Source organism: Tamandua tetradactyla, chromosome X, assembly GCF_023851605.1.
Source record: "Tamandua tetradactyla isolate mTamTet1 chromosome X, mTamTet1.pri, whole genome shotgun sequence".
Classification (NCBI taxonomy): Eukaryota; Metazoa; Chordata; class Mammalia; order Pilosa; family Myrmecophagidae; genus Tamandua; species Tamandua tetradactyla.
The window spans coordinates 33,531,031-33,557,256 of record NC_135353.1 but is presented as its reverse complement, the minus strand read 5'-3'; the positions used below and the strand labels follow the sequence as shown (position 1 = coordinate 33,557,256).

At 51.5% G+C, this 26,226-nt stretch overlaps 1 protein-coding gene and 1 non-coding gene across 4 annotated transcripts in view; one reads left to right on the top strand and one right to left on the bottom strand.

Annotated features, from left to right (window-relative positions):
* The window catches only part of ELF4 (E74 like ETS transcription factor 4), a 37,847-nt gene that overhangs the window by 11,330 nt on the left and 291 nt on the right, over positions 1–26,226 (bottom strand). The window contains exons 1-2 of one of the 3 annotated variants that reach the window (XM_077145468.1): positions 26,013–26,186; positions 1,705–1,984 (exon numbers count right to left, since the gene is read on the bottom strand). In XM_077145468.1, coding sequence (XP_077001583.1) covers positions 1,705–1,776 — 72 coding nt within the window. In that variant the 5' untranslated portion in view covers positions 1,777–1,984; positions 26,013–26,186. Of the gene's footprint in view, positions 1–1,704; positions 3,300–26,012; positions 26,187–26,226 lie in introns of those variants that run through there. The other 2 variants (XM_077145467.1, XM_077145469.1) reach the window with 2 other exon arrangements.
* TRNAE-CUC (transfer RNA glutamic acid (anticodon CUC)) lies at positions 12,525–12,596 on the top strand. Its single transcript has one exon. It is a non-coding gene; the product is annotated as a tRNA-Glu (tRNA).

Below are 26,226 nucleotides of genomic sequence, written 5' to 3'. Positions count from 1 at the left end.
GTAGTCCTGATATATTTCACAATAAAAAGTGTTTCCTAAAAAGAGTGAAAGGGAGGTGAGAAACAGGGTGGAGGTGAGAAGGTGGTATTTTTGCAGGGCAGGAGGGGATAGCGAGACAGAAGAGAGGGAAGGTTTTCTTTTAGGGTTGGGGAGACCTGAAGATATTTTAGGTTGAGGAGAAAGATCTGGGAGGTCTGAAAGGTCCAAACAGAGAGGGAGGAGGTGATTGGTGGTTTGAGATCTTAAAGGAGGCAGGAGAGAACAGGGGTGGGTGTATGTTCAGGGGTAGGGGTTGCTCTTGGAAGGAAGAGGGACCCTTCTTCCTCCCAGGCCAGGGAAAAGAAAATAAGAACATGTAATGTTAACAATAGGATAAAAGGTAGAATTGAGAGCATCCTTGGCTTAGAGTCTCTCTGTAGGTTGGACAAGTGGTTCTCTGATGAGGGTGAAGGGGCAGGTGTGGGGTTGGGCGGTAAGAATAGTTTCTATGAGGCACAGAAACAGATGCTGAGCAGACTACAAACATGTAAAAAAATGACAAGCAGCATTGAGAGCCCAGGTAAGGTTAAACTTTTTCTTCCCTTCTCCTCACACCATGCCTGCCACAGGCTTAGGCACACCAGAGGTATTTAACCAAATTGCTTAACCATGATAGTAAGAACAAGCCAGGCGATGTGCTAAAAGCCCACTAGGGGGCAGCGTTCCGTAGACCGGCAGGGATTGGACAGTTTTCCATCTTCCTAAGGATTTAGGATTAAGAGCACAGATGTTAGGTTAGGGTGCCCTTAGTGAAAAATCCAGTCGGATCTCCCCTTTGTGAACATGGGGAGATGACACCCAGATGGGGGGTGTGGGGGGTGGGGTGGGAGTGCAGGTCTTGCCCAGATGCCCCTGTGATACCAAACTGGGATCAGAACCGAGGGTTCCTTGACTCCTAATCTTTCATCCTTTCTACTGTACCTGGCTACTTCCACTTTCTGCATTCTGGGGAAGGAGAAGAGTGAAGGCAGGCATGTGTATGCCAAGACACCATTCAATGGGGACATGTAAGTGCAGGGAAAACATGCCCTCTTGGGCCCAGTGCCAAGGGCAGGGTAAGGTATGGAGCAGTGGGGACCCGAGTGCCAGAATCCTGTCCTATTTTCCAACTTCCTCCCACCCAAGGACCCAATTTCCAGTTTGCCCCAAATCCTCAGGTGATTGGGGCCGAAAAGACAGTCACACGAGAGAGGGCCCACGTGTCCCCGGTTGGAGACACCAGGGGCTGGACTCCACGTGCAGTTCCAGCTGGCAGTGCTCACACCCTTGCTATGTGGTCGTCCCAGCAGGTGAAGGCAAGTGGCCGAAAAATCGTTTGGCTGTCAGTCTACACCTTGTGCACCCAGTCCACATGGCTGACCGGCCCACAGCTCAGCTGATTTACTTAGCAGCTGCTTGGCCGGCCTGGTGATTGCACGTGCCTCGTAATTGCACGTGGGCAACTGGCTCACGAAATGACTGCCCACTGGGTACTCACTGGCCGCACGAGTGACTTATCTGGTGCCCAGTCTGGCTGGCAAGCAGGGCCGGTGTGCCGAGCACAGTAGGGGCTTGACCAATATTTGCTGACTGGCTAGCTGCCCAGCTGGCCTGATCGCTGGCTGTCTGCCTGCCTGTCTGGGTCTGTCTGTCTGCCTGTCTGTGCTTTATGCACTGGGGCTGTACCTGGTGGATATCATCCATCCCGTTGCTCGCAAACTCAAAGATCAGGTCACTGGGCTGCAGGGTAATAGCCATGCTTTGTCCTCAGGGAGCCCACAGCCGGATTTGCTGGGCCCTCTGGAGCTGCAGGCTTTTCCTGATGACGAGAAGCTGCTCGGGTCCCTCAGAACCTAGAGCCGACCCCCTGAGCCGCAGGCCAACTCGGGGTGTAGAGAGCGGGGTAGGTGGGAGCCTAAGCCGGGCTCAAGACTGCATGCTGGGCTGGCCCAACGGCAGGGGCGACCTAGGGAGAAGGGAGAGATGGGGGCCATAAGGAAGTCACCTGCCATGAACTCTATTCCCAGGCCAGCTGGCGAAGCAGAGGGGCCCTGCCATGCCAGGGCAGACTGCCAGTAGAGGGAAGGCAGACGGGGAGTCAATGGGAGAAGAAAAGGGAAGGAGAGGAAAGGAGGCAGGTAAAGGAAGGAGGAGAAAAGGGGAAGTCAACTGAGTCAACTCCGGTGGAAAATGGCAAACCTAGGTCCAACTTCGGTCACCAGCGCCTGCACCCTGAGCTATACCCGAAGATACGCATCCTCCCCTCCAGAAGGTGACAGAGGGACTTCAGGTTCTCTCCACCCTAAAGACTAATCCCCAAGGGCAGGGCCATGGAAAGAGCCAGGGTACCCAGCCTAGCCTCATGGATGGGGCATGACGAATCCCTTCAAGTTCTTGCCTTGGTTAAGAATCTCGTGTGAGAGGGTGTGGGTGGGGACATGTGGGTGCCCAGAGCGCTCTGGCAGGCTCAGCCCGACTCCGGTTGGTTCAGGGACAGCGACGGGACTCTCAGCCATGCCTCCAGAGGGCCTAGAGATAGAGGGACAGGTGGCCCAGATAGCCGGTGTGCTCGAAGGCACCCCGCCGCCGCTGCCACCGCTGGAGAGGAGGGCCTCTGTGCTGAGGGTGGGTTTGCGTTCTTGGTTCAGCTTTGCTTTCAGTTTCAAGACTGAACTGTCACCCTGGGAACTCGTGAGGAGAGCCCCAGCTGGGGAGGGGCCGACGGAACCTTCCCCATCCTCTAGGGCCGCCTCAGGCTCCCCCTTTTCCAGGAAGTCTTCTCTGTCCACTGCAGCCCCCCCACACACAGTCCCTCCTCTCCCTGAACGCTGCCCAGGCTCGCAGTCTGCACCTCCGAAGGAGCTCACACGTCATCCAGCCTCCGATTGTTTCCTGCGTCTCCACACCTCAGGACTGTCAACTCCCTTGCTGCACTTTGACATGTTCACAGCAGTCACACCCATGCCTGCCTTCCAAAGCCCAACCTCCCACTCTGACGGACCTCCTTGGGCTTCTACACTTCCAGATACCACGTCTTTGTCCTCAGGGTTCTGTTTTGGTGGCATCCGTGCATACCCGTGTGTGTGTGTGTGTGTGTGTGTGTGTGTGTGTGTGTGTGTGTGTGTGTGTGTGTGAGAGAGAGAGAGAGAGAGAGACAGTGGAGGCGGGGGGGTCACGTCTTTTAAACAGCCTGGTTCCACATTGACACTCCTTGAGCAATGCCAGGACGGCAAAACCTTCTCCTGGCCTTGAAAGAAATGAGGAACTTCAGGAAGGGGGAAAGAGGAGGAAAGGGAAGGGGACCACGGGTGACCTCCCTGATGACCGCTTCCCCCCCCAGCCCCCCCCCAGGAGACACCCAGGCCTCTCCCACTTCCTTTCCGTTAGCCCACAGGGCTGGCTCCGCCCTCTCCCCACCCCCACCCCCACCCCTTTCCACCCGCCCCCAACAAAAAAAAAAACCTCGAGCAGTCCCTTCAACTCAACCTGTCAGATCTGAGTTTCTCTTGGGGTGAATGGGCGACTGCGCCCTGCCAGGTCCACCCCCAGCAGGAGCCAGAGGAGGCCCTGGGGAAGCCACGGTCCTCGTCGGTCCCTGTCCTGAGCTCCGCCCCTCCCCCCACGCCCGACCCTGTCTGTGGCCATTTCTGCTTGGAAGGTCTGTCTCCCCTAGCCTGAGCGCCCCAAGGCCCGCATTCCGCAGCTCTTCAACCCTCCCACAGGCCTGTCTGACTGCCCCCGGGGAAGCATTCTCATACCAATCAAAGGAAAGGCGATCACTTTCACCTAATCCTACTTTGTCTAAACACGAAACTCCAGTGTCTGCCACTACCCCCCCCACCCCCGCCCCCGCCCCTCCACTGAGGTTGTTCAGCGATGCACCCCCCACCCCCACCCCACCCCCGGCTACCTGTCGGGGCAGTAAGGAAGGTTCGATGTGCCTTCCTAACTGCCACCCCCCCACCCCCGACCTCGACAGTGGTTTCCTTGAGGGCCGGGACAACCCCTGACGTCCCCGACAAAGCCCTGACATTGGTCACTGAGGAAACCTTAGCACTTCCCACCGTTGCTGGGTGCGTAACGGCCCACTTGATGCCTGTTTGTGGAATGGATGCAGGAATAGATGAATGAATGGTGGTCAGCATCTGGGCTGACTGGACAATACGCATAGCGGTGTGTACGCGGGCTGTTCCAGGTGTCATGTCCTCGGTCTTATGCAAGAATGAGAGGAATGTGTGCACGATATGCACATTAGATCTGTGTCTTTTTTTTTTTGCACTGCTAATTACCCGGATGCACCATCTGTGTTCCGCTCTGAGAGTGCAAACCTGCACCGTAGGGTACGCATGTGTGCAAGTTATATGCATGTGTCCTCAGTGTGAGAACATGTGTGTGACTGTCTCTGTGTCAAAGGGCTGCCTTGGGCTGGCCTGCAAAGCCGCAAGCTAAGTCGTCAGTTCCTCCCCCTCCAGGCCAGCTTGGCCGCCTTCGTGAGAATGACAAACCCAAGCACTAATGATGGCTCAAAGAGGCTGCGGTGAAGGTGGGGGTGGCATGGGGGCAGGGCCCAGCTTTCTGCTAGTGAAAGGGCTGCCACCGCCTCCCCTACTCCCCTAACCAAGACCACAAATTCAAAGTGGTATGCTTCCCAGGAAGAGAATGCCAGCAGCTGGCTAAGAATGTGACCCACGGGTCCTTGGGGAGAGCCCCCCAGGATCTACTCTCCTAGGGGCTTGGAGGTGGAGTGGGAAAAGGTAGCCGAAGTACTGCGCTGTATTGGATGGAACCCTTGGCAGTTATCACGAAGAGAAGAGGCTTGATATAAAAGAAAGGGGCTAATCTGTTCACTCTTTTTTTAGCTGGCTGCACGTGTCAAAAGTCTAAATTCGGGACTCAGTTGGCGCAAGTTCTGCTTGTATAGGATGAGATATTGTACAGTTGTATCCAGCACCCGAAGTTCACCTGGGTGATCTCGCTTTTCCTGAGGCTTTAGCCTGAAGGTAGGGGGAAGGGAAGGAATAGTTGTCCTACCCTCTTGCCTTACCGAAGGCTAAGAGAACTCTTTCTACCATCCCCCCCCCAGTGGAACCTTCCAGTCCAGAAAGCTTCCCCCTTTCCCCTTCAGATGTTTGAGGATTTGAAAGTGAGAGGTGGGGAGAGGCTCATTTGCATCTTCACTCACTCTCCCCTGCAAAGGAGTGAACCACCCCCTACCCAGTCTCTCAAAATAACCTCTCTCTCCCAGGAACCTGAAACCAAAGAAGCCTCCACCACAGAAGGCCCGCCCTGCTGGAGGCCGGAGAGGCCCACATCAGGGGCTCCCCTCTCTGGGGTCCTTACAGAGCCCTTTGGCTGGGGCGCAGCTTCAGTGGCCTAGAGCCCTGGACACTGCCTCACCGGCTGAAAGAAAGTTGTTTGTGTTGGGGGGGGGGTGGGCACAGACATTTGGGTCAAGGAATTGAGGTGTCTGGGAACCCTTAGCAATGAGTGGTGAATTCCTCCATCCAGCTCCATCATTGCACAGCCTACAGCTCCCAGGGTGGTGAGAAGAGAACTCTCAGAGACACTGCAGGATCCCTGGCTCCCAGGGCCTGCCCTACCTGGACCGAAAGTGAAGCCTGTTCTGAGAGTTTATGGTCCCTGGACACTGGGTGGGAGCATGCATACCACAACAGTGACCAGGCAAGCCAGGTGCCTCCATCCCCAGCCTGGAAATGTACAGCTCTTAATTCTCTGTGGTTCTGCCTGCATTTCAAAACCAAAGTAAAATAGAAGTGGATTGGACTGCTCCTGCCTCACCACAGCCGGGGCCCCTACAGACATACAGACACGCTTTCTGGGGCTGTCACTGGAACACGTCAAGCAGTGTCCTGTGCCCACCCATCTGGGCCTCCCATACAGGAAACAGCCCCTATGTGGAAGCCACATTCGCAGTCCCTGCGGAGTGAGTTTAAATCTACACCCATTCGGCTGAGCCAATGGCTCTCACAGAATTACTGGTAACAGCCGTGGCATTTTCGCACATGCCAAGAAACCTGGGGGCCAGATGGTTAGCCGGACCAGAAAGCAGAATTCTTCTCCAGCCCCTCAACCTCCCTGAGCCGGTTCTCACTCCTGAAATACCCCATCCTCCATGAAACCTTGCTGGAATTCTCTGGAAAGGAAGTGACAATTTCCTTCATGCCATTTCCCACTCCCTCAACACCCCTGCCCCCACAACCACAAACAAAAAAATGGAAACTACCCCAGGAACAGCTGTACCCTCGACTTAAAAACAGCCCCTCCACCAATAATATTCGTCAAGTAGCAATATGCTGTGCCACGTGACCAGTGGCGTGTATTGGGGAGATAGAGGGCCAGAGTCAGGGGCCCAGTTTGCAGTTGTGGATGGAGCAGAATTAATCCATCCAAGGGATTCAAACCCACAGCTTTGGCCCTGTTAGGGCTGGACTGAAGCCTTCTCCTTGGGCAGGTGCCCAAAGAAAGGGGCCTTCGCCACTGCTATTTTGTCAGCTTCTTCTCCTCTATTCCTTTCGTTCCACCAGTGCCCTCCTGCCCCACCCCCATTTGAGATGAAATCAGGAAGAGGGAGGGGAAAAAATAAAGGTTTTGCAAGCTCTGTTGGTTGGGGTTTCTCTGTGCTTATTTACAAGAAACCCAGTTTCCTCCCTTGCCCCTTGGCCACTGCCTGATTCCAGCCTAGGGCTTGTCATGCCTCCAATGGCAAGGCGGGCCTCGGACGATTCCCCAAACTGCCCCCTGCCCTCTTTCTTGGCTCTAGTCCCTACCCAGCCTTCCCAGGCCCTGACCTGTCCCAGAGGAGGGTGGTCAGGGCCGTGGGAGATGGCAGGCAAGAGATGTTCTCCCCTCTTTCTCTGGGGCTCCCACTGGCCCATCCACGGGGCGCCCGGCCCAGGTGGGAAGATAGGGAAATCCTCCCCTGGCTGCACACACATCCACCAAGATGTGTGACCCTGGAAAAGTCAGCCACCCTTCCCAGCTGTGCTCTCTCTCCTCTTTTAAGCGGGTGAGGGCCGAAGGTAATCCAGGCTTAGCAGGCACTCACCAGCGCGGCGGGTGAATAAAGATGGCAGTGGGTGGGAAAGCACTTTGAAAATTAAAAAGCACTCAAGCAGATGATGAGTTTCAGGTGACCTCCCTGAGAGCAAGGGGACCTGCCCCCCCCCCCCACAAGCCCCCAGAAGTCCCCCATCGGCTCCAGAACATAAGACAGGTGGGCCTGGTGGGTTCCAGCTGCTGGCTTGGAAGGGGCTGACCCCTCGCCTCGAGTTGGGGGCCCTACGGGGAGGGGCAGACATGCTGCGGGTGGTGGAGGGCTCCAGACCCCTGGCCTTACCCCCTCCAGCCCACCCCAGCCCTTTGGGTTGTGGTTATGTGGCAAGAAGAGGGCTACAGAAGCCCCAGCAGGGGAGGGGGGAGGAGGAGGAGGAGGAGGAGGAGGAGGAGGAGGGTGGCTGACAAATAGAACCGAATTTTCCCAGCTGCCCTGTCTCCTCAGAAAGCCAAAAGAGCTTCCCCTAGGAAGCAGGAGGAGGCAGGCTGGCACGAAGTCCTTCTTGGAAGTGAAGAGTCAGCCAATGACGGGGGAAAACACACCACAGGAAGGGGCCCAAAGTGAAGTACAATCTAGGAGAGGGCCCCTAGAAGTCCCTGCAGACTAAGCATGGACTTCCCCGCTAGAAGATCCGGCCCTGCCTCGTGGTTTAGGCAGGCCACTGGACTCCCAAGCCTCACTTTCCTCATCTGTAAAATGGGGAGCAGGGTAACAATATCCTGCCTGACCAAGGGGTTGTGGGGAATGGCCAATGACTTAGCGTTGCTCTCTGTTAGGTCCTGAGGTTGTCGTTTTCAGTTTCCTGGTCTGATTTGTGTCCTTCTGGCTATGACTGCTCATGAAGTTTTCAGTATGTCTTTACATAAATGGAGAGGAATAAAGGGAAATGGAGATGATGGGATGAGATTGAATGAAGAATGAAATGGGGTGGCAGGGGACATAAGTCACAACTCTAAAATCGAGGGCAGGTTGAAGGAACCAGCTTGACTATGGAGGGGGAGGGGTTGGAAATGGCTGGGGAATCAGGAAAAGAATATGGCCAGGTGGCGCGAGGGCCTCGATTCGGCAGGCAGTGGAATTTGAACTCAACAGAGTAAGCAATAGGGGGTTACTCTAGATTCTTGGGCAAGAGAGGGACAGAGAGGAAGATACACTTGGCCTGGGCATGTGAATGGATCCACGTGTAGAGATGGAAAGCAACTGGGTGAGGCAACTGGAACCCAGAAGGTGAATCCCAGAGCCGCAAGGAAACAAGGAAGGGTGAAAAAAATGTATGAGACATACATTAGATTTGTCACCTTTTCTTACTGAAGGAATGTTAAAAGATACCGAGTGCGCTGGGACAGGAAGTACAGCAAGAAGATGAGTTTAGTTTGGATAATTTGGAGTTGAGATCATCTCCTCAAATCCCACCCACCCACCCATTATGGCTACAGGCATTCGGCAGCCGCTGAAGGAGTGGGCCACACAGCCGATTACCCGGTACAATACTGTGGCAGAGAGCTGCCTGTGCTGAATGAGCAGTGGCTTTGAGAAATGCAAGCACCATCCCCCCCACCCCCCACCCCCAGGGGTGCTCACTTTCATCGTTGGGGAAGGGAGGGAGGGAGGGAATGGGAACACTGACCGGAGACTAATTAAATTCATTAGTGGGTCTTTTAGAAGCTGGGGTAATATGTGACTCCACACCAGCAGGATATTAATGCAGATAACTTTTATTGAAGGGACAGCATTCTCTGTCAAGGCCCAGGCCAGCGTGTGTCCTAGAAACTGAGGCGGAGGTGCCCTGCTCACATCCACGTTACCCCTAGGTGTGGGAGGCGCTCGCCCAGCCCAGATGCCCCTTTGCCCCTCTGGTCGCTTCCCAGGCCATTAAAAGCAAAGGACACAGGGGCAAAGCTGTACTTCAGCGCTGTCTGCACAAAAGGGAGGGGGTAAGAAAGCCTGAGGTGAAAAGATGGTCCTTCAGGGCCTGGCCAGACATGGAAGGCTGCTTCAGCTCCAGATCTCATCATGAGCTCCTGGGGTTCCTCCTTGCCTCTTACGTACACTGCTGGAAGCGCCTCCTTGAATCAGAGTCCCAGGATAGCAAAGTTAAAAGAGAGCTGAAAGGTCACCACATCCAGCCTCTTATCCAACTTCAGAAACCGCTCCAGCTCTCACATGTCCTTCCAGATCCAAAGCAAATGTCACTTCCTGAAAGCCTTACCTGCGCCTCCCCACCTCCTACGTTCTCTCCTCCTTCTCATAACACCTTAGCTTGACTTCTTAGACTAAATTGGGGCTCAGCAAACGATGACCCACAGGTCAAAATTGGCCCACCAGTTTTTTGTACAGCCCATGAGCTAAGAATGGTTTCTATATTTCTCCATGATTGGCAAAAAATCAAAAGAAGAACATTTTGTGACACATGAAAAACTGTATGAAATTCCAATCTAAGTGTCCATAAATAAAGTTTTGTTGGAACACGGCTATGCTCATTCACTTATGTATTGCCTGTGGCTGTTTTGTGGCATGACGGCAGGGTTGAGTAATTGCAACAAAGACTGTATGGCCCACAAAACCTAAAATATTTACTTTCAGGCCCTTTATGGGAAAAATTTGCTGACTCCTGAACTAAGGGCTTCAGCCCTTTACCTCCCTTCAGTGTGAAATGAATTCATTGAGTTCGCTTCTGAGAAAAACGTCACAGAGCACTTGGAAGCGGAGGTGCCTGGAGGGGGATGTGGGCCACCAGATACAAACTCTACAGATTTCCATCAGAAAGGAGGCTCTGCTCTAGGGCTTAGGAGACCCAAGTTCTGACCTTGGCCGAACACCTGCTTCATCATGTGACCTTGAGCAAGTCATTTCCACTTGGTGGGCCTTGGCTTCCCATCTGCACAGTGAGGGTGTTGGACAAATGGACCAAGGCCCTTTCTAGCTCTAGGATTCAATCTGTTGTATTTCCAGCTCAACACTGTTTTGAGTAGGCACAGCCCTGCCTAATCATTTAACTCTTAGGGCAAAGGCTTACAGAAGGTTCCCCTGCCCGGCTGTGGTTTTCCGCAACCATTGTTGGCACCGCACCCCCGTCCCACCCCCCCCAGCCCCCGGCTCCAAACTCACCTACCCCACCCCTCCCTAGCCTTTCTGTTGACCTGTCTGCCCTTCTCTCTGAATTCCACTTCCTGCAAAATGAAGATGGCCTCCTCTGAAAGAACCACCCCCACCCCCCAGTGGCCGGAAGCTTCCATTTGGGGAGGCGGGGGCGGGAAGAGGGCTCTTACCTCTCCCCAACCTCCCAGGGCCTACAGCAGACATGCAGTGGAGCAGGAGAGAGGGCCAGCCCTCACCGCACCCCTGCTCTGCCACTTCCTGTCCCAAGGGTTTCAGCAGTTTCCCCTTCAGGGCCCGCTGGCCCTCCCAGCCCCGCCCCTGCCCCCCACGGGTCCGAGAGTGCAGAGAGGGGAGGGGCCCCTGAGTGGGGAGTAGGGAGGATCCCTCACAGCATGGCTGGGGAGTCAGCTGTCTACACCAGGGGACGCCCCAGCAGCATCTCTCCCAACCTGCCTCAAGGCTAGGGGAGAGAGGAAGGGATTACCTAGGAAGGGGACTGGATCAGTCTCGGCAAAACTTCTGTTACCAGATGCGTAGGAATGAGTTTATCACTTTACCTAGTTATCACTTTGGGGAGCCGAGTAAGCCCGGCCTTGGGAGCACTGGAAAACAAACAAACAAAACTGGACTAGAAATGCTGGGGCTGAGGACAAGTTCCAGTAGGGACCAGCCCTGGGTGACTTCAGATGAAGGGAGGGGTTGAAATGAGAGGATCTGGGGAAAGCAGGCCAAGGAGGGGGGAGGAGGGGAGGCTTTAATTTGGAGGGTAGGGGATACGGAGATCAGTGTCACATTCTGATTTTTCAGAGCACTTGTCCCTAGCATCAATGGACAGCGGCAACAATGGAGAGCAAAGTATTGTCTCACGTGTGGGTCAAGGGTAATGGCATTTTCTGGGTTATGGGACAGAGAACTATCACATTCAGTAATGGGTGCTGGCTTGGTGAGATGACTTATGCTCGTAAATACCTCCCAGCTGCCCTTGCAAAATGGGGCCCAGGAGGGATTCCGTAGGCAGGTGAGCAGCTTAGCAAGACTTTCACAAAAGCGATGGGACAGAACAGCAGTATTAGCCTGAGGTCCTGGGCCACTGCCCAGTTGCCAGTCTTCTTGGAGACAGGTTGAAACTACATGACGACAATTCTAGAAGCATTGACGCCTGGGACAGGGGTCTAGAGGTATATGAACATACTTTAGCCACCTGTCCCCCCGGTGATAAAATTGATCCATGAGGTTCAAGTAACAGGGAGAAAAGCTAAGGGAACTTCTAGAAATGATGGCTCTGGAGGGGCCAGCAAAAGTATGGATGGAAAGATGGTCCTTATACCTCTCTCATCTCTGAGAGGTCAGCCTCTTGCACTTTTGGCCAGAGCCCTGCCGAGCCAGGACACCTTGCAAGACAGCAGAGCCCCTCTTTTTCCCCTCCTCTTTTCCTCCATGCCCCCAAGGTTAAATAGGAACCAGTTCCCCAGGCACTAGGGCACAATCGCCCCAGAGGGGAGAGCCAACATGACCCAAGCCAGCTTCTCCACCCCTGCAAGTTGGAGTAAATGCTGTTTCACAGCTGGTATGAGGGCCGCCAAAGAAGCCTCGGAGACAACATCTGGACATGCACCTGGGCCTCTGCCAGCCCCTCCCCACATCTGCAGTGCAAACCCAGAGCCAGGGTTTGGTTACAAGCCCGACTCCAAGCTGGTGGCACGTGTTTGGAAAGCACATCTAGCCTGGGCGGAGGAGGGGGAAGCACTTGAGATCATTGCCAGCCAGCTCAGTGTAAGCGCTTGCGGGGTTGGCACTGACCGGAGCTAGCACTGTGCCCTGGGCGGTGGGTGTGGCAGCTGCAGCCTCTGCCATGGGCCTGCTGGAGGAGGGGCAGAGAGGTTTGGGCACTTGTTCAAAGGGGGATGAAATTTTCTTTTGCGCCCTCTGATGCTACTTCAAGTTGCTCCCCTGCTTCTGGAAAAGGGCGTCCAACAGCACAAACTTACAGGGTGACAGAGAGGAGCATTGGGAGGGCGGAAAGGCTTTACATTTATTGGGTATAAGCTGGCGGGTTGGCATTGCCCCAAACACTTTACACACATTATAGCCTTCAATTGGGACCACATCCTTACAAAGTAGGTAGCAAGTGGCAGAGCTGGGGTTTGAACCCAACTTTATTCCCAAAGACTACACTCTCTAAACTTTGTTTTCCTTGAAATCTAAGTGATAATTCTGTTTTAATAGTTCCATTTTCAAAACGGTAGAAGTGAGGCTCAGAAGAGATTAAGTAACATGGCCAAGTCATGTAACATACAGCTCATGCTGCCTGTCAAGAATGAAGGCAGCAGGTGCACGGGTAGTTCAGTGGTTAGAATGCCTGCCTCTCATGCGGGAGACCCGGGTTCGATTCCTGGACCATGCATCCCCCCCCCAAAAAAAAAAGAGAATGAAGGTAGCATTCAAACCTAGGCCTGTCTGCCCCTGATCTCAAAGTCCGTGCTTTTCCCACTGACTCATACTGGAGAGCATGTGCATGGATCCCTAGCTTGGGACTTGCTCGAGACACCCAACCTGGAAGGCTCAGACCATCCATGATGCCCCTTTGACCGAAGCTTGCCAGGTCCGTGTCCCATCCTTGGTCTCAACCAAAGCTCTTTCTGATCACCAAATCCTAACTTCCTGGGCCAAGTCTATCCCCCCAAATGGTGACAACCTGAGTTCCTGTGGCCAGCTGAGGAGAAGAAGGGGATTGTGGGGCAGAAGGCTTCCAGCTCTGTTGATGTGGGAGGCTGACCCTATTCCTGTATCTCAGGAGCCCACTGCTTCCAGAGAGTTCCTCCTCGTCTGACCCCAGACCTGGATTAAACCCTGGCATGGTCCCTGCCCCATAAGTATACACTTACTCTCAGCTTACACATCATGTAAGTCTGGTTACCTTGGGGTGTTGGTTCACATGTTTATACAAATATTTATGGAGAGCCAGCCTGAGCACCTCACATTTGCCAGGCCCGTGGTCAGGGGCTTGATCAGTGGACTTACCTTCCTCTCTGTGGTAAGGTCTCTTGGTATCTAAGTTCCCAGTACTCTGGGCAAGCCCAGCTACCTAAACAGTAAATCCCAAAGAACATGTCTCTTCAAAACTGAGGCCCACATTGAAAGACTAAAATAAAATAAATTAAAAACAAAAAACAAAGAAAAACACAGAGGCCCAGGAATTGGAGGAAATAGGGACGGACTGCTCGTGAGTACAGGGTTTCTTTCTGGGGTGATGGTAGTGGTGGTGGTTGCACAACTCAGTGAATATACTAAAAATCACTGAAATGTACATGTTAAATGGGTGAATCGTAATGGCTCGTGGATTATAGTTCAAAACAACTGAGGCTCAGAGACAGGCAGCAGCTTGCCCAATGCTACATGCAAGTTGACAGAGCAGCTCAGGCCAGACCCCAGGTCTCCTGATTTGTGACTCCAAAGCTCTTTCCTCCTATCAGCCTCTCTACAACCCTAGGCAAGGATTATTACCAGGGTTGAGGAGTATGCAAGGCAGGTCCAACCCTATGCCTGAGTATTGGGTGGGACTCAAAGCAATGGGCAGTGGAAAATGCTCTGGGAAGGGGTTTAGGGTGGGCCATGGTGGCTCAGCAGGCAGAGTTCTCGCCTGCCATGCCGGAGACCTGGGTTCGATACCCGGTGCCTGCCCATGCAAAAAAAAAAAAAAAAATAGACTAGGGATTTACATTTCAGTGCCTGCCATTTAACAAGTGGCACAGTCTCTGTCCCACTCTGGATCTCAGTTTCCCCACATGTGAAGTGCAGTGGACGAGTTTGGGGAGCCCTGGCTAAAAGCTTTGCCAGCTCTGCCACTCTGAGGTTCAAACTATAAATCACTACAAGGCCAGCTAGAGTTGGAGGTCACGTGTGGATGAGCTCGTGAGAATCGGATTCTCTCAGACAATCCTTCTGCTGAGTTTCTTCAAGGAGGGTCACTTGGATTCTGATTTTCCCTCCAGTAGTGCCGAGTGGTGGAGCAACCCCTAATAGAGACTCATTGATCGTGTCTTTTTTGAGATGTCAGGAACCAGTTCTTGGCCTAGCGCCCAGGCAGCCCCACCTTCGACTGAACTTGCCTGCACGGTGGAGGGAGTGATGGCTGATAGCCACTGGTCTAGCCCCCGCTGGACAGGATGTTTCCACATCAAGCCCCACTTCCTGCAGCTAGGCTTGGCCTCCGGTCCCCCCTCCCTGTCCTGCCATCTGGTCGCCTGCCCTCTGCCCCCTCCCCTTGCTGGGTGTTTACGGGCTCCCTTATCAGCCTGGGGAATCTGGGCCTCACCCAGCAGGCTGCCCCACCCCACCCAGCCCAGACAGCCTGCCCAGGGCCCTACCTGCACTAGCTTCGTCACTACAGGCACCCGCAGCCTGGAGCCCCCTCACCCCCACCCTCTCCCCATACACCATGCCCCTGGCAGGCGAGGGATGTGGATGACAACTTGCTGCCTGGCAAGGCCCTCAGTACCTGGGGCCCTGCCTACCAGAGTGAACCCTGAATATTCACAGGGCTTTTTCCAGCTAGCCGAAGCTGCGGAAGGCATGTGTTCTTTCTAAATTGTCATTTTCTCTATCTGCAGGGTATGGGGATGGGAATAAGGTGCCTAGGCTGCACCGAATTAGCCTTCCATCCTCAGCCACCAAGAGATGAAGACAGCACTAGGCTGGAAGTCTCCGAAAGTACAAGCGGGTTTTTCGTTGTTATTTTAATTGGAGAGTACTGTAAACACTCCAAGCTAAAAATGGGGCTGAATGAGGGATTGTAGGATGAGTGTAGAGGAGGTGGGACTGGAAAATCCTTCCGCACAACCTTGGCCAATCCACCCCCAGACGTCAGAGCCTCAGGGGTACCAAGCAGTCTCCAACCCACCTTGGGATCTGCTCCCCCACACAAAGGCTGGGGTGAGGCCAGAGCTAAAAACCACTGAACAAGTCAAACGGCTTTGTCCCAGAATGCCTAGATTTTCTCCATCCAGGGGTTCTGAACCAAGAAGGGGGACAAGGATGGGGATGGCAGGCAAACGAACATGTCGTGGGTGATAAATTTTCCTCCCAGCACTTGGGGCTAAGATCCTGAAAGATCAATTTCTGACCTACAAATAGACAGACGTCACAGGGTCAGGGCCTGCTTGCTAAAGCTGACCAAGCCCCAGACCAGGAATCAAATCCACAGTACAAACCCGATCGTTTTCCAGGGGCTTCCTTTCTGTTCGATGGTAAATCATTTCAAATACTTTATGAACAGTCACCAATATTTTTGGCAGTGGATTGTAAGTCACACTTGACATACAGCATCACCCATGACGAACTCTGGGATCTGTCCTATAACTACTTGTTGAAGAGTGCTTTGGAAACTATTGCTTTTTTTCTTTTTTTGCTTTGAATATATGTTATATTATACAATAAAAAAAGTTAAAAAAAAAAAAAAAGAATGACCAGGAGATATAGCATCACTTCAAAGAAATTTTACCAGACTGTATCTTTCTAGTTGTCCAGGATACAATTCAATAGTTTGGGACACCTGGGTGGGAAAGTTTGGAAAAACTCTGCTAAGGCAATTTTGCCAATAATAGGGTGTGTAACCACAAGCACACCATGTCACACGGCTCTTGCAGCCTTGGACCTCCCTCCCCATTGACTGCTGCCCTCGTGCTACCCAGTGGCAGTCAAACCTCCACATCTCTCCCTCTACCAAAACTTTCGGGCTGCCATTCCATCTCCCCAGGACCCTACTGCTCCACCACTCAGAAAAATCATAATCAACCATTTGGTATGACTGCCTTATAGCTGATATCAGGTTAATGTGTCACCTCTCTCCTGAATACATTTGCATTTTAAAAGGCCACCTGGAACTACAGGGCTTTAACCCTAAGGAGTGGATCTGGGGCAAACAGTGGGGCAGACCAGTGGGCAGGTGGTCCTGCCTCCTGTCACACCATTAGCCATGGAGCCAGCTGGCCTTCACCATCTCCTTCCCATACCTGGTAGGAAGCTATAGAGAGTGGATGTGGGAGCCCATTGAAGAGCTAAAACCTTGACTTGGTGTAACAGAAAACCCAAGTTCCATCTTGGCCCTGTCTCTGACTTGCTCCTCTTGCAGCTGTATGAGCTGATGTCAATTCCTTCTCCAGGGCACACATTTAGATCCACGGCAGTGGCCACATCGACCGTACCCAGCAGTGCCTAGGAGTTCAAAACTCATCTGCTCGGTTTCCAAAGGTCCTTCACAGCCTGACTCCACCCTACCTACTCAGCCTTCTCATGATTTCCCAACTCAAGCCCGGGCTTCAAGCCCAGTGGTCTCCTCATGTTCCCCTGAGGGAACATTCCAGTCCCATTCACGGAGTTTCTCAGGCTTTCCGTGCCCTTGCTGCTCCTTTTTGACTAATCAAATAGTGCTCGACAGCAAGGTCTCCAATCAAGTTCCTTGATCCCCATTATTGATGACTGAAGTCCACACCTGTTGCCCTCTTCTTCAAACTTCCATAGCTCTTAAATTCTGCCACAAATTCCAAATGCTCTTTATTTCATGTGTATGTCTTGTTTCCCCAGCACGTGGTAAAATCCACGGGAGCAATGTCTATTTCATCTTCTCCTGACTCTAACATGGGTCTGGGAATTTTTGAATTAAGTCCATGTAAATTCTCAACCCGAGCGAAAGCTCTAGAAAAGGGATCCTCATAGATCTTCGGGCTAAGGTCTAGGGAGGTAGACTTGTGGGGCAAAGGTCTCCAGGGCTCAAATATGACTTTTTCCTCTCTTGCCCCAAGAGAGGAAACATACCAGCTAGAGTCATTTATTCCAAGCAGCATCAAGAAGGCACTTGCTGATCAGGTCATCATCAAAGCATTCTCTCTTGGTACAAAACCACAGCGTAGCTACCCTGGGAATACTGACTGGGCCCTGGTCTGGTCACTGGACCCCTTAGAACAGACTTCATGATGCTGGATGTTGTCTAGGGAACTGAAATGATTCAAGAGATTGGGGTGTAAGGCTAACTATAAGAAGACAAACTTATTTTTGTTTGGAGGCCTTTTGTTGTCTAGCAGACAAGGCTGAAAAAGGATATGGTTGGCATCTATAAAATCATGTATAGAGCGATAATAATGGACTCATACACCAAAAATGGGTTATAAATTAAGAAAAACTAATAAATAGTCCTCTTTTCAAATGCATAGTAAAATTAAGAACTCTTTAGCCTAAGGATATCAACAAATAACTAAGCATCTCCTAAAATGAGAGTAACGCTAGGGACAACCATGACTATAAGATAAAATTACAAAAGCAAGTCCAGACGTATCTGTTATAACAATATAAACAGGGTAAGTTCAAGTATTAAAAGAAAATGGAATTGACAATCTGATTGTAAAATTCATATAGATGTGCAAAGGTCCTAAAATACCCAAAAACACCTTTGAAAACGAACCAAGTTGGAAGACTTACATTACCTGATTTCAAGAATTATTCAGTATTCAACACAATGTGATATTGGTATGAAGACTGTCAAAAAAAATCAAGGAGCAGAATTTACAGTACAGAAATAAGCCCGCATACATAAGGACAACCGATTTTTTTTTACAAAACATCAAAGGAATTATAGTGAACCAACACTATCGTTTTCAACACATGGTACTGGAGCAATTGAATATCCATCTGTAAACAAAAAGAAGAATTTGCATCCATACCTCTCACAACATATAAGAATTAACTCAAAATGGATCATAGACCTACATGTAAAGCCTGAAACAACAAAGTTTCTAGCAGAAAACATAGGAGAAAATATTTGTGACCCAGGGCTACACGAAGAGCTCTTAGGTACATCATCAATAGCATGATCCACACATAGAAAACCTGATAAACTGAACTTCATCACAATTTACAACTCCTGATCTTCAAGAGACACTGTAAAATGAATGAAAAAAGAATGAAGAGACCAGCCAAAGGCTAGGAGAAAATCTTTGCAAAGCATGTATCTGATGAGGGTCTTTGTACTCACAATACACCAAGAACTCTCAAAACTCAACTACAAGAAAACAAACAGATGGATGTTTTCAATCGGCAAAAGATTTGTACAGACACTTAAAAAAAAAGATAGACGAGCGGCAACTAAGCACATGAAAAGATGTCCAACATTGTTAGCATTAGGGAAATGCAAATTAAAACCACAATGAGATACCACTGTACACCTATTAGAATGGCTAAAATTAAGAAAACTGATCATACCGTGCTGGGAAGGATGTGGAAATCTCACACACTGCAGGTGGGAATGTTAAATGGCACAACCACTTTGGAAAACAGTTTCTTAAAGAGTTGAACATACAACTACTGTATGATACAACCATTCATTTCTAGGTATTTAACCAAGAGAAAGGGAAATAGATGTTCATAGAAAGACTTATACACAGATGTCCATAGCAGCTTTGTCTGTAATAGCCCAAAACTGGGGGAAAAAAACCACCCACCTATCCATCAACTGATGAATGGATAAACAATATGTTATATCCATACTATGGAATACTACTCAGCAAAAAAAAAGAAATGAAATATTGATATGTACAATAACATGGATGAATCTGAAAATAAGTATGCTGAGTAAAAAATGATTCCATTTACATAAAGCTTTAGAAAATGCGAGCTAATCTATAGTGATAGAAAACAGATCAGTGGTTGCCTCAGGATGAAAGGGAGGGATTCCAAAAAGGAAATTTGGGAATGATGAATATATTCGTCATCTGATTGTTGTGTTGGTTTCACAGGTACAAACATATGTCTAACATTATCAAATTGTACACTCTAAATACGTGCGGTTTACGTATGTCATTTATACTTAATAAAGCCATTCAATAAAAAGAAAGAAAAAGGCACCCGGGTTGGGTAAAAGTAACAATAATACAGCAGCAAATACTATGTGATTTTACTCGATAATATTCTGTTGCAAGAATAATAAAGCACTTACTATGTCCTGGGCAATTTTCTAAGTGTTTTACACATAGGGATCCTCAGAACAGCCCTATAAGATCCTAAAAATCATCAAGACCAGAGGGAAAAGAAGTGTAACAAATAAGGTATGAGTGGCTGAGAGAGTTCAAATAGAGTCGAGAGGCTACTCTGGAGGTTACTCTTATGCAAGCTTCAGGTAGACCTTGCTACCTATCATAACCTGCCAACCCCCAATCAGGACCATTCCAGCCAATCCTAAAGAATACCTAGGGCAATATATAAGATTCTACAAAGGTTCCATCCACTAGGGTAACTTTCCAGAAGCCTACAACCTCCAGATGTGTCCCTGGACCAAATAAGTCCTGAAATGCAGAGGGCCCAGCCTCTCCAGAACATCAGCTAGTTCCATCCCCCTACCCCATATTATCGACAGTCCCTTCCAACATGAAAATATTAGAATGGGCATAGCCCAAATACTCCTAAAGAGTGGGAGAAAGATCCAAATTGATGGTGGAGTCACACAGAGATGGTAGGGTTTAGCAAACAAGTACGATTGCTGAATCACTGTATTGATATTTCTTTAGTACTTTAGAGTAGCTAGAAGTAAAAACCTAAAATTGTGGAACTGTAGCTCACACCAAACTCTGAAATCTATTCTATAACTAATTTTGCAATTTACTTTGAAATTTATTGCTTTTTTGCATATATGTTATTTTCCACAAAAAAAGAAGAAAAGAGGAGGAGTATAAAGAGAAGATAGTATTTAACAAACACGTATGACTGCTGAATCATTATATTGATATTTCTTTTGGTCTCCTGTTTCTTGGAGCAGCTAGAAAAAAAAATCATTTAAACCATAACCCCTACCAAACTTTAAAATCTGTTCTATAACTACTTGCTAAAATGTACTTGGAAATTTATTGCTTTTTTTGTGTGTATATATGTGGCATTTCACAATTCAAAAAAGAAACACATTAAAACAAACAAAAACCATCAAGCTCAATGTGATTCTGCCTGTGAAGAGACACACATAAAAAGTATGAGATGAAAGAAGCCAGAATACCCATGCTCTCCTAGAAAACATTCCTTGGTGCCACCAGTATGAGCGACAAATTGTGAACCTTGGGACTTACTGAGTGTGCTGATTCTAATGGGCTTGTGTTGTTTGGTCTTTTGTTCCCTCCCATGCCAACTTTATCATCCTACCTAGCCTAGAATGCTCCCACGGCACAGTCAGTGAGCTCTCACCTCTTTTGAAGGGCCATCTGCCCTTCCTTTCCCCTCCAAGCATCCTGCCCCAGTTAAGCTGAGTAATGAGAATACTCTTTCTCTAGACAAGCCATCACTCCCATTCAGTCTACAAACATTAAGTGTCATAGGCTGGTTGGCAGGTCAGCTCTGGTCTGCTCTGGGGCTAAGTGCACCACAGTCCTAGAATTGGGTTGAGACCCTTCAGAGCAGGAGGCTGGGCTGTTGTGTGTGCGTGTGTGTTTACAATCAGCGTGGCGCCGAGAAAATGGCCGCCCAATGGGAGACAGGTGTTTTCTGTGCATGGATTCTCACAGAAGCAGCAGGGCTGAACAGGGCTCTCTCATCCTCAGGGGGCATTGTGGGAAAAAAAAAAAAAAAAGACAGATTATCTCCTAAATCGATGTCTAAGTACCCCCTTGTTATCAGGTCATCAGGAATTTGGGGAGGTCAAGAATAATTGCCCACCTCCCATCCCCCACTCTCTAGCAGTTCTAACCTGTTGGGAGTGCTCTGCTCAGGGGTGGCCCAGTTTACCCTGGGCTGCCTGGGTGGCCACAGCTCCTCAAGCAAACACAATCTATTCAATAGCTGATGGAACCTCCAAGTTAGTTTGGGGGGGGGGAGGGGCAGTTTGGAATGGGAATGGCCCCCAGCCCCCCTGGGAGCTCTTCTGGGCAAAGGAGGTACTCCAGCCCCAACCCAAAGACTCGTCATCTATTTCCAGCAAAAAGAAGGGAGAAAGTCATCAGTGGTTGGCCAGTCAGCTCCCAGAATTCTACCCTCAGTAGGGCAATACTCTCAAACTGATGAATGCTAAACAGCTCCCAGCGGTGGAATGGTAGGTCTTTTCTCAGGGCACTGGCTCACTCTTATTTCTGCAGAGAATGATACTCAAGAGGAAAATGGTGACGAGATAAAGATGATAATGTTAATTGAAATATTAAAGACGTAAGTTTCATTCTTCACCGCAGCACAGCCTGCCACGCAGGCTTTATTACACATATACACACACTCACACCACCTCATCTTGTGCAATGGCAGAGTTAATGAAAAGTTACCAGAAAAACCTGGGAACTCGCCCCCTCGGTTTCAGGAGCGGGTGTGGCGTGTCCTACCAGCACTGCCCGAGAAGTGGTTGATCCCTGGAACCTGGTAAAGTCAAAAGTCTGCGAAGGGGAAGTGACAACAACAATAATAATAACCACAGGAATTATAACTGCTAATGCTTACGGGGGGGGGGGTGCCACGTGCCAGGAATTACGCGGAATGCTTTACATGCCTTATCTCATTTAATCCTCATTCCGACCCTGTGGGGTGGGCACCAAGACTCAGAGAGGTTAAGTCAAGAGCCCACAGTCACACAGCCAGTAAGACGTAGATCTGGTATATGAACTCACAGAGCCTGTGCTCTTCCTCCACTAGACAATAATGCTTCTTGGGAAGGTTATTGGGTCATAGTGGAAGATAAAAGAAAGCTCGGGAAAGGACAGGCGAATTTAGAGGCAGGAAGTGCCAGCACTGGGACAAGAAAATGGTCCATCAAGCAAGCTGCTTAACCTCCTGTTAGCCTCTCTGAGATATGTTCGGTGCTTTCCCTTGCAGACTCTCCTGCATAAGACGCCCTTCCCTGCTGCCTGATCTTTCTCCCCATCCTGGGTGCAGACTGGGGTCTCTCTGCCAAGAAACTCACCTTAGGACAATTTCCCAACCAAGAAGCTGGGGCACTATGGTGTGTGCCTGCAGTGTTGAATGTGTCAGGGATGAGGTAGGGCAAGAGGGCAGTGAGAAAGGAGGTGTGTGTGTGTGTGCATGTGTGTGTGCACATGTGTGCAATTAACCCCAACAGCCATGTCCCCCTCTACACCCAGTTATGTTCTATTCACCATGGGAGACACAAAAACAGCAGAATAACCATATGGCTAGTCCTTGCCGTTGCCCGGGTGGTCCAGGCAGGAATATGTGGGACTCTCTAGACCCCTAAGTTCCCAGCTGGCCAGCAGGGACCAATTACAAGAAGGCTTGTCCTCCGCCTGAACTTCTGGGCTGCTAGAAAAATCGAAATCCCATAGCCTGGGGGAAAAGTGGGACCTGGCCAGCCGGTACGTGCTATACCTGTGGTGTGTCAGTTTTCTGGTCCTCCAGCATCTCCTGCATCTCTCCCCTATTCTCTCTTCCCCCAGGGCTTGCGGGATGGGGGCGATTTCAAAGTGAATCCCCTCAGCTTGGGTGGCAAGGAAGCCTGGCCACCCTTTGTGTCTTATCAATACACGCGGATCTCAGTGTCTGGGCCAGCCACTTTGTGTCTCCTGGAGTGGAGTTTGGGGTTTGCACCAAGCCACCCCCGCTCACTGACCGGGTCTTTTATGTGGCATGCATTTACCAAACAATTACCCAGGCTTCGAAGGTCAGTCGGTAACCAGGGAATAGAGAAAGGATTCTTTTCTCCCTTTTCTGCCTACCCAAATCTCTCCCGTGTGGCCCCCGCCCCGCTTCAAGGTCTAGCTCAAAGCTAGACCGAGTCCCTCACAAAGGCTTCCCGCCCTCCTCCAGCTGCCGCTGACCTCGGAGTCCTGGCAGCCTCTGGCCCGAGCTCCAAGGAGCACAATTAGCACCTGACCAGCCACTGGCCTGGCTGCCTGTCCTTGCCTTTGATTGTTTCAGTGGCTTAGTCATCTCTCTCCCACCACCTCCTTCTCTGTTCTCCCCCCCAGTGCCTAGCACAGGTTGGGCACACAGTAGGTGTTAATAAAGGTCTGTTGAACTGCAACTCAGCAGCCCCCATGAGGTCAGAGCCCTCATAAGCCCCCTGGCCAGCAGTTCCTTGGCAACCAGCGCCGGGCGAGCTACAGGGCATTTAGTGGTGCACCCGCTATTACAGGCCACGTGAGGCTCAGCGGCCAGCGATTTTTCAGGCAGGTTGGTGTTGATGAGAAAACCCCTGGCCCCTAGGAAAGTTCCCAGGGGCTTCTGGGCACCTCGGATGAGTTTCCTTTCTCCCCTGCAGGACTAGTTTTCCACCTGAGAACCACGAAAGGAATAAATTGGCAGTGAAGCCAGAAATCTCTTTGCAGCTTAGAAATGCAGATGAGAGAACCAAGCCCAGGTGAGCACAGGCCCAAGCCTGGGGAGAGAGGGTTGCCCAAGGCCCTTTCCCACTTAATGGGGAAACCCCGGGGCGGGGTGGGGGGGGGAGGAAAGGGGCATGGCAGGCTTGGGCCCTGCCCCACTAGGGGGCCTGGAGGGGCATTTGGGAGTGGCGCCTCCAAGTCCGGGGTGCCCGGCTCCCCTTCCTGGCTTGGGGATTCAAGTCAGGCTTTGAGTTCTCTTTATTTATCCATCCTCCCTGATCTCTCCCACCCCCACCCCATTTTCCTCCCTCACATCTCACCGATGACCCAGGACTAGAGCTGACTTCAGTAAATGTGTGCTCGGTAAATGAATTGAACGGAACCTGAGTCATAGGCACAGTACAAGACAATGTCATAATGCTCGTCGCGGCTGACTATGTGCCACACGCTGTTCTCAATAAGCAGCGTGGAGATGGATTAACATGTTTGATCTTCGCCATTACCTTATGAGGTAGGTTTCATTCAAAAGAGGAAGAAACTGAGGCATGCAACTGACGAGGATAACACAGTTAGAAAATAAATCGCGCTGGGATTTAAACCCAGACAGTCTGGCTCTAGGGGTTGGAGGTATAATTGGAGGGCCAAGGCCAAACTTAGGAGCAGGGGGTTCCCTGAAGAAAGTAATCCCTTCGATCTGTTTCTGGCTGGGCCTCTTAGGGACAAAAGTCCTGGATTTTGCAGGCGAGGGGCATTTGGGACATCCCATCAATCAGGCCCAGGAGTGATAAGACACAGCAACCCTGGTGTTTAGATTCCAAAATATGACAGAGGGGACAGAAGTCACTGTGCCACCACTTAAAGCTAGGCAGGGGGAGGGTGGACTGGGGGCCCCCAGCTTGCCCAGGGGTGGGCGCCAGTTCCTGAGCAACCACCGAGCAAACACAGTACAGCAGTGGGAGGGATGCCAGACAGAGTTGCAAACAAGCCACTCCTTCGGTTCACAGCCAGAGGCTGGGTGAGGGTGGCAACGTGGAGCCTGTTCAATGTCCCCCCCATCCACCCCCAAACAAGGTATCCCAAGTTTTGAACCCAGCCCCAGAGACAACCACATGCAAGGCAACCCCTTCCCCACAATGGCTGGCATAGGAGGTCCTCCTTTAATCTTCACTTAAAGATAGTTCTCGCTAGGCTGTTTTTACACTAGGTCCTCTGAATTAATGGTTGAGAAAGCGCTTTATAACTGGGAAAACTGTGTAACTGTGAGGAGGGATTGCATTCTTGCTGGGCATACATGTTCCCTTGGGCATTTGCAGTGCCAGAGTGTCATGCCTCCCCCAAAGGAGAGAGCTAGAGCTGTTTCCCTTCATCCCCTCCCCAAACTGGCACCAAGGTCAGGGGTCAGCTTGCAGGGGCGTGAGCCCCCAATGGGTGTGCCCGCCAGCTGTTGGGGCTCAGCGGTGGTGGCTCAGGCCCTCGGGGTGGTGACCTCACTTCCGTTCCTACCTCCCCACCTCCCCAGCACCCCTCCCATTTGAGGCCCCACCAGGCCAAAATCGAGAAGTCCAAGGTTAACTGTTCCTCCCCACTTTAAGAGCTAATTAAAATGATTAGCCACAACGAACTGTCAAACATTAACCAGAAGAAGCTGCAGGACCAGACAGGCCTCTATCTCGGGCAGAGGGATGAGGGGCAAGAATCAAATGGCCATCAAATCCCTCGGCCTGGGGTGTGGTGGGGGAAAGGGTGGGGGGACAGCCAGAAAACCTCGTTAAGCCAAGGTGCCAAGGGGTCAGGAGGTGGCTCGGGTCAGGAAGGCCACTTCCCGGCACATAGTCGCGAGGAAAGGGCGGCAGAGTTAGGGTGCGGTGGAGGCGCCAGGAATTCATAGAGCGGCTACCTCCTCAGCAGTTCCCGAAAGCAAGGCGCTGACGGCAGGGGACCCCGCGCCGGGCGGCTGCTGAGTCCCCTTTGCGGCAGCAGAGGAGGCGGGAGAACCTGGGAGAGCGGGAACGCGGGCGCGGGAAGGCTGGCGGCGGGCTCACACGGAAACTCTGGCCCCTGCCAAGAGGTCTCGATTTTGGCGATTCAATTATCCAAGTCCTAGGTTTGGGCTTGTTTTAACCCCAAAGCGCCTGACCCCTGAAGCCCCAAGGGGCCGCCTGGCCGGCCCAGCCTCCTGCCCTCGGGCACCGAGCTTCTGGGGGCCCCCCGTGCCACCATCTGCCCTGTAATGGGGCCCGGGCTGCCCGGGGCGCCGAAAAACTGACCGCCCCCCCCCCCAACATCCTCGCCTTAGAAATCGATTCCAATTCTAAGCCCGGAGTCCCCAACACACACACACACACACACACACACACACACACACACAGTGGGGCGAAGCAAGAGTCGAACTCAACACGCCGCGTGCCTCCCACCCACCCTCTCCCGGGCCCCCAGTCCCTACCACTTGGGTGGGGGGTCGGGGGCCCGGCGCCCTCAGGCAAACTTTTCGAGGCCCCCGAAAGCTGGAGGAACCCGCGCCATCGACGTACCTGGGGGCCGGGTGGCTTACGGGCCAGGCTCGGTCGCCGCCGTCCCCTCCCGGCTCCGGGGGCCGAATCTCCGGTCCCCAGCCCCGCCAGCCCGCCTTCTCCCCGTGGAAGCCGGGCCGGGTAGGTGGCGCCGGGACCTCGGCGCCGGCGAAAGGAGAAGTGGAAGTTGAGCACGGCGCCCGGTCGGTCCCCGCGGCCGCCGCCGGGGCCGTCG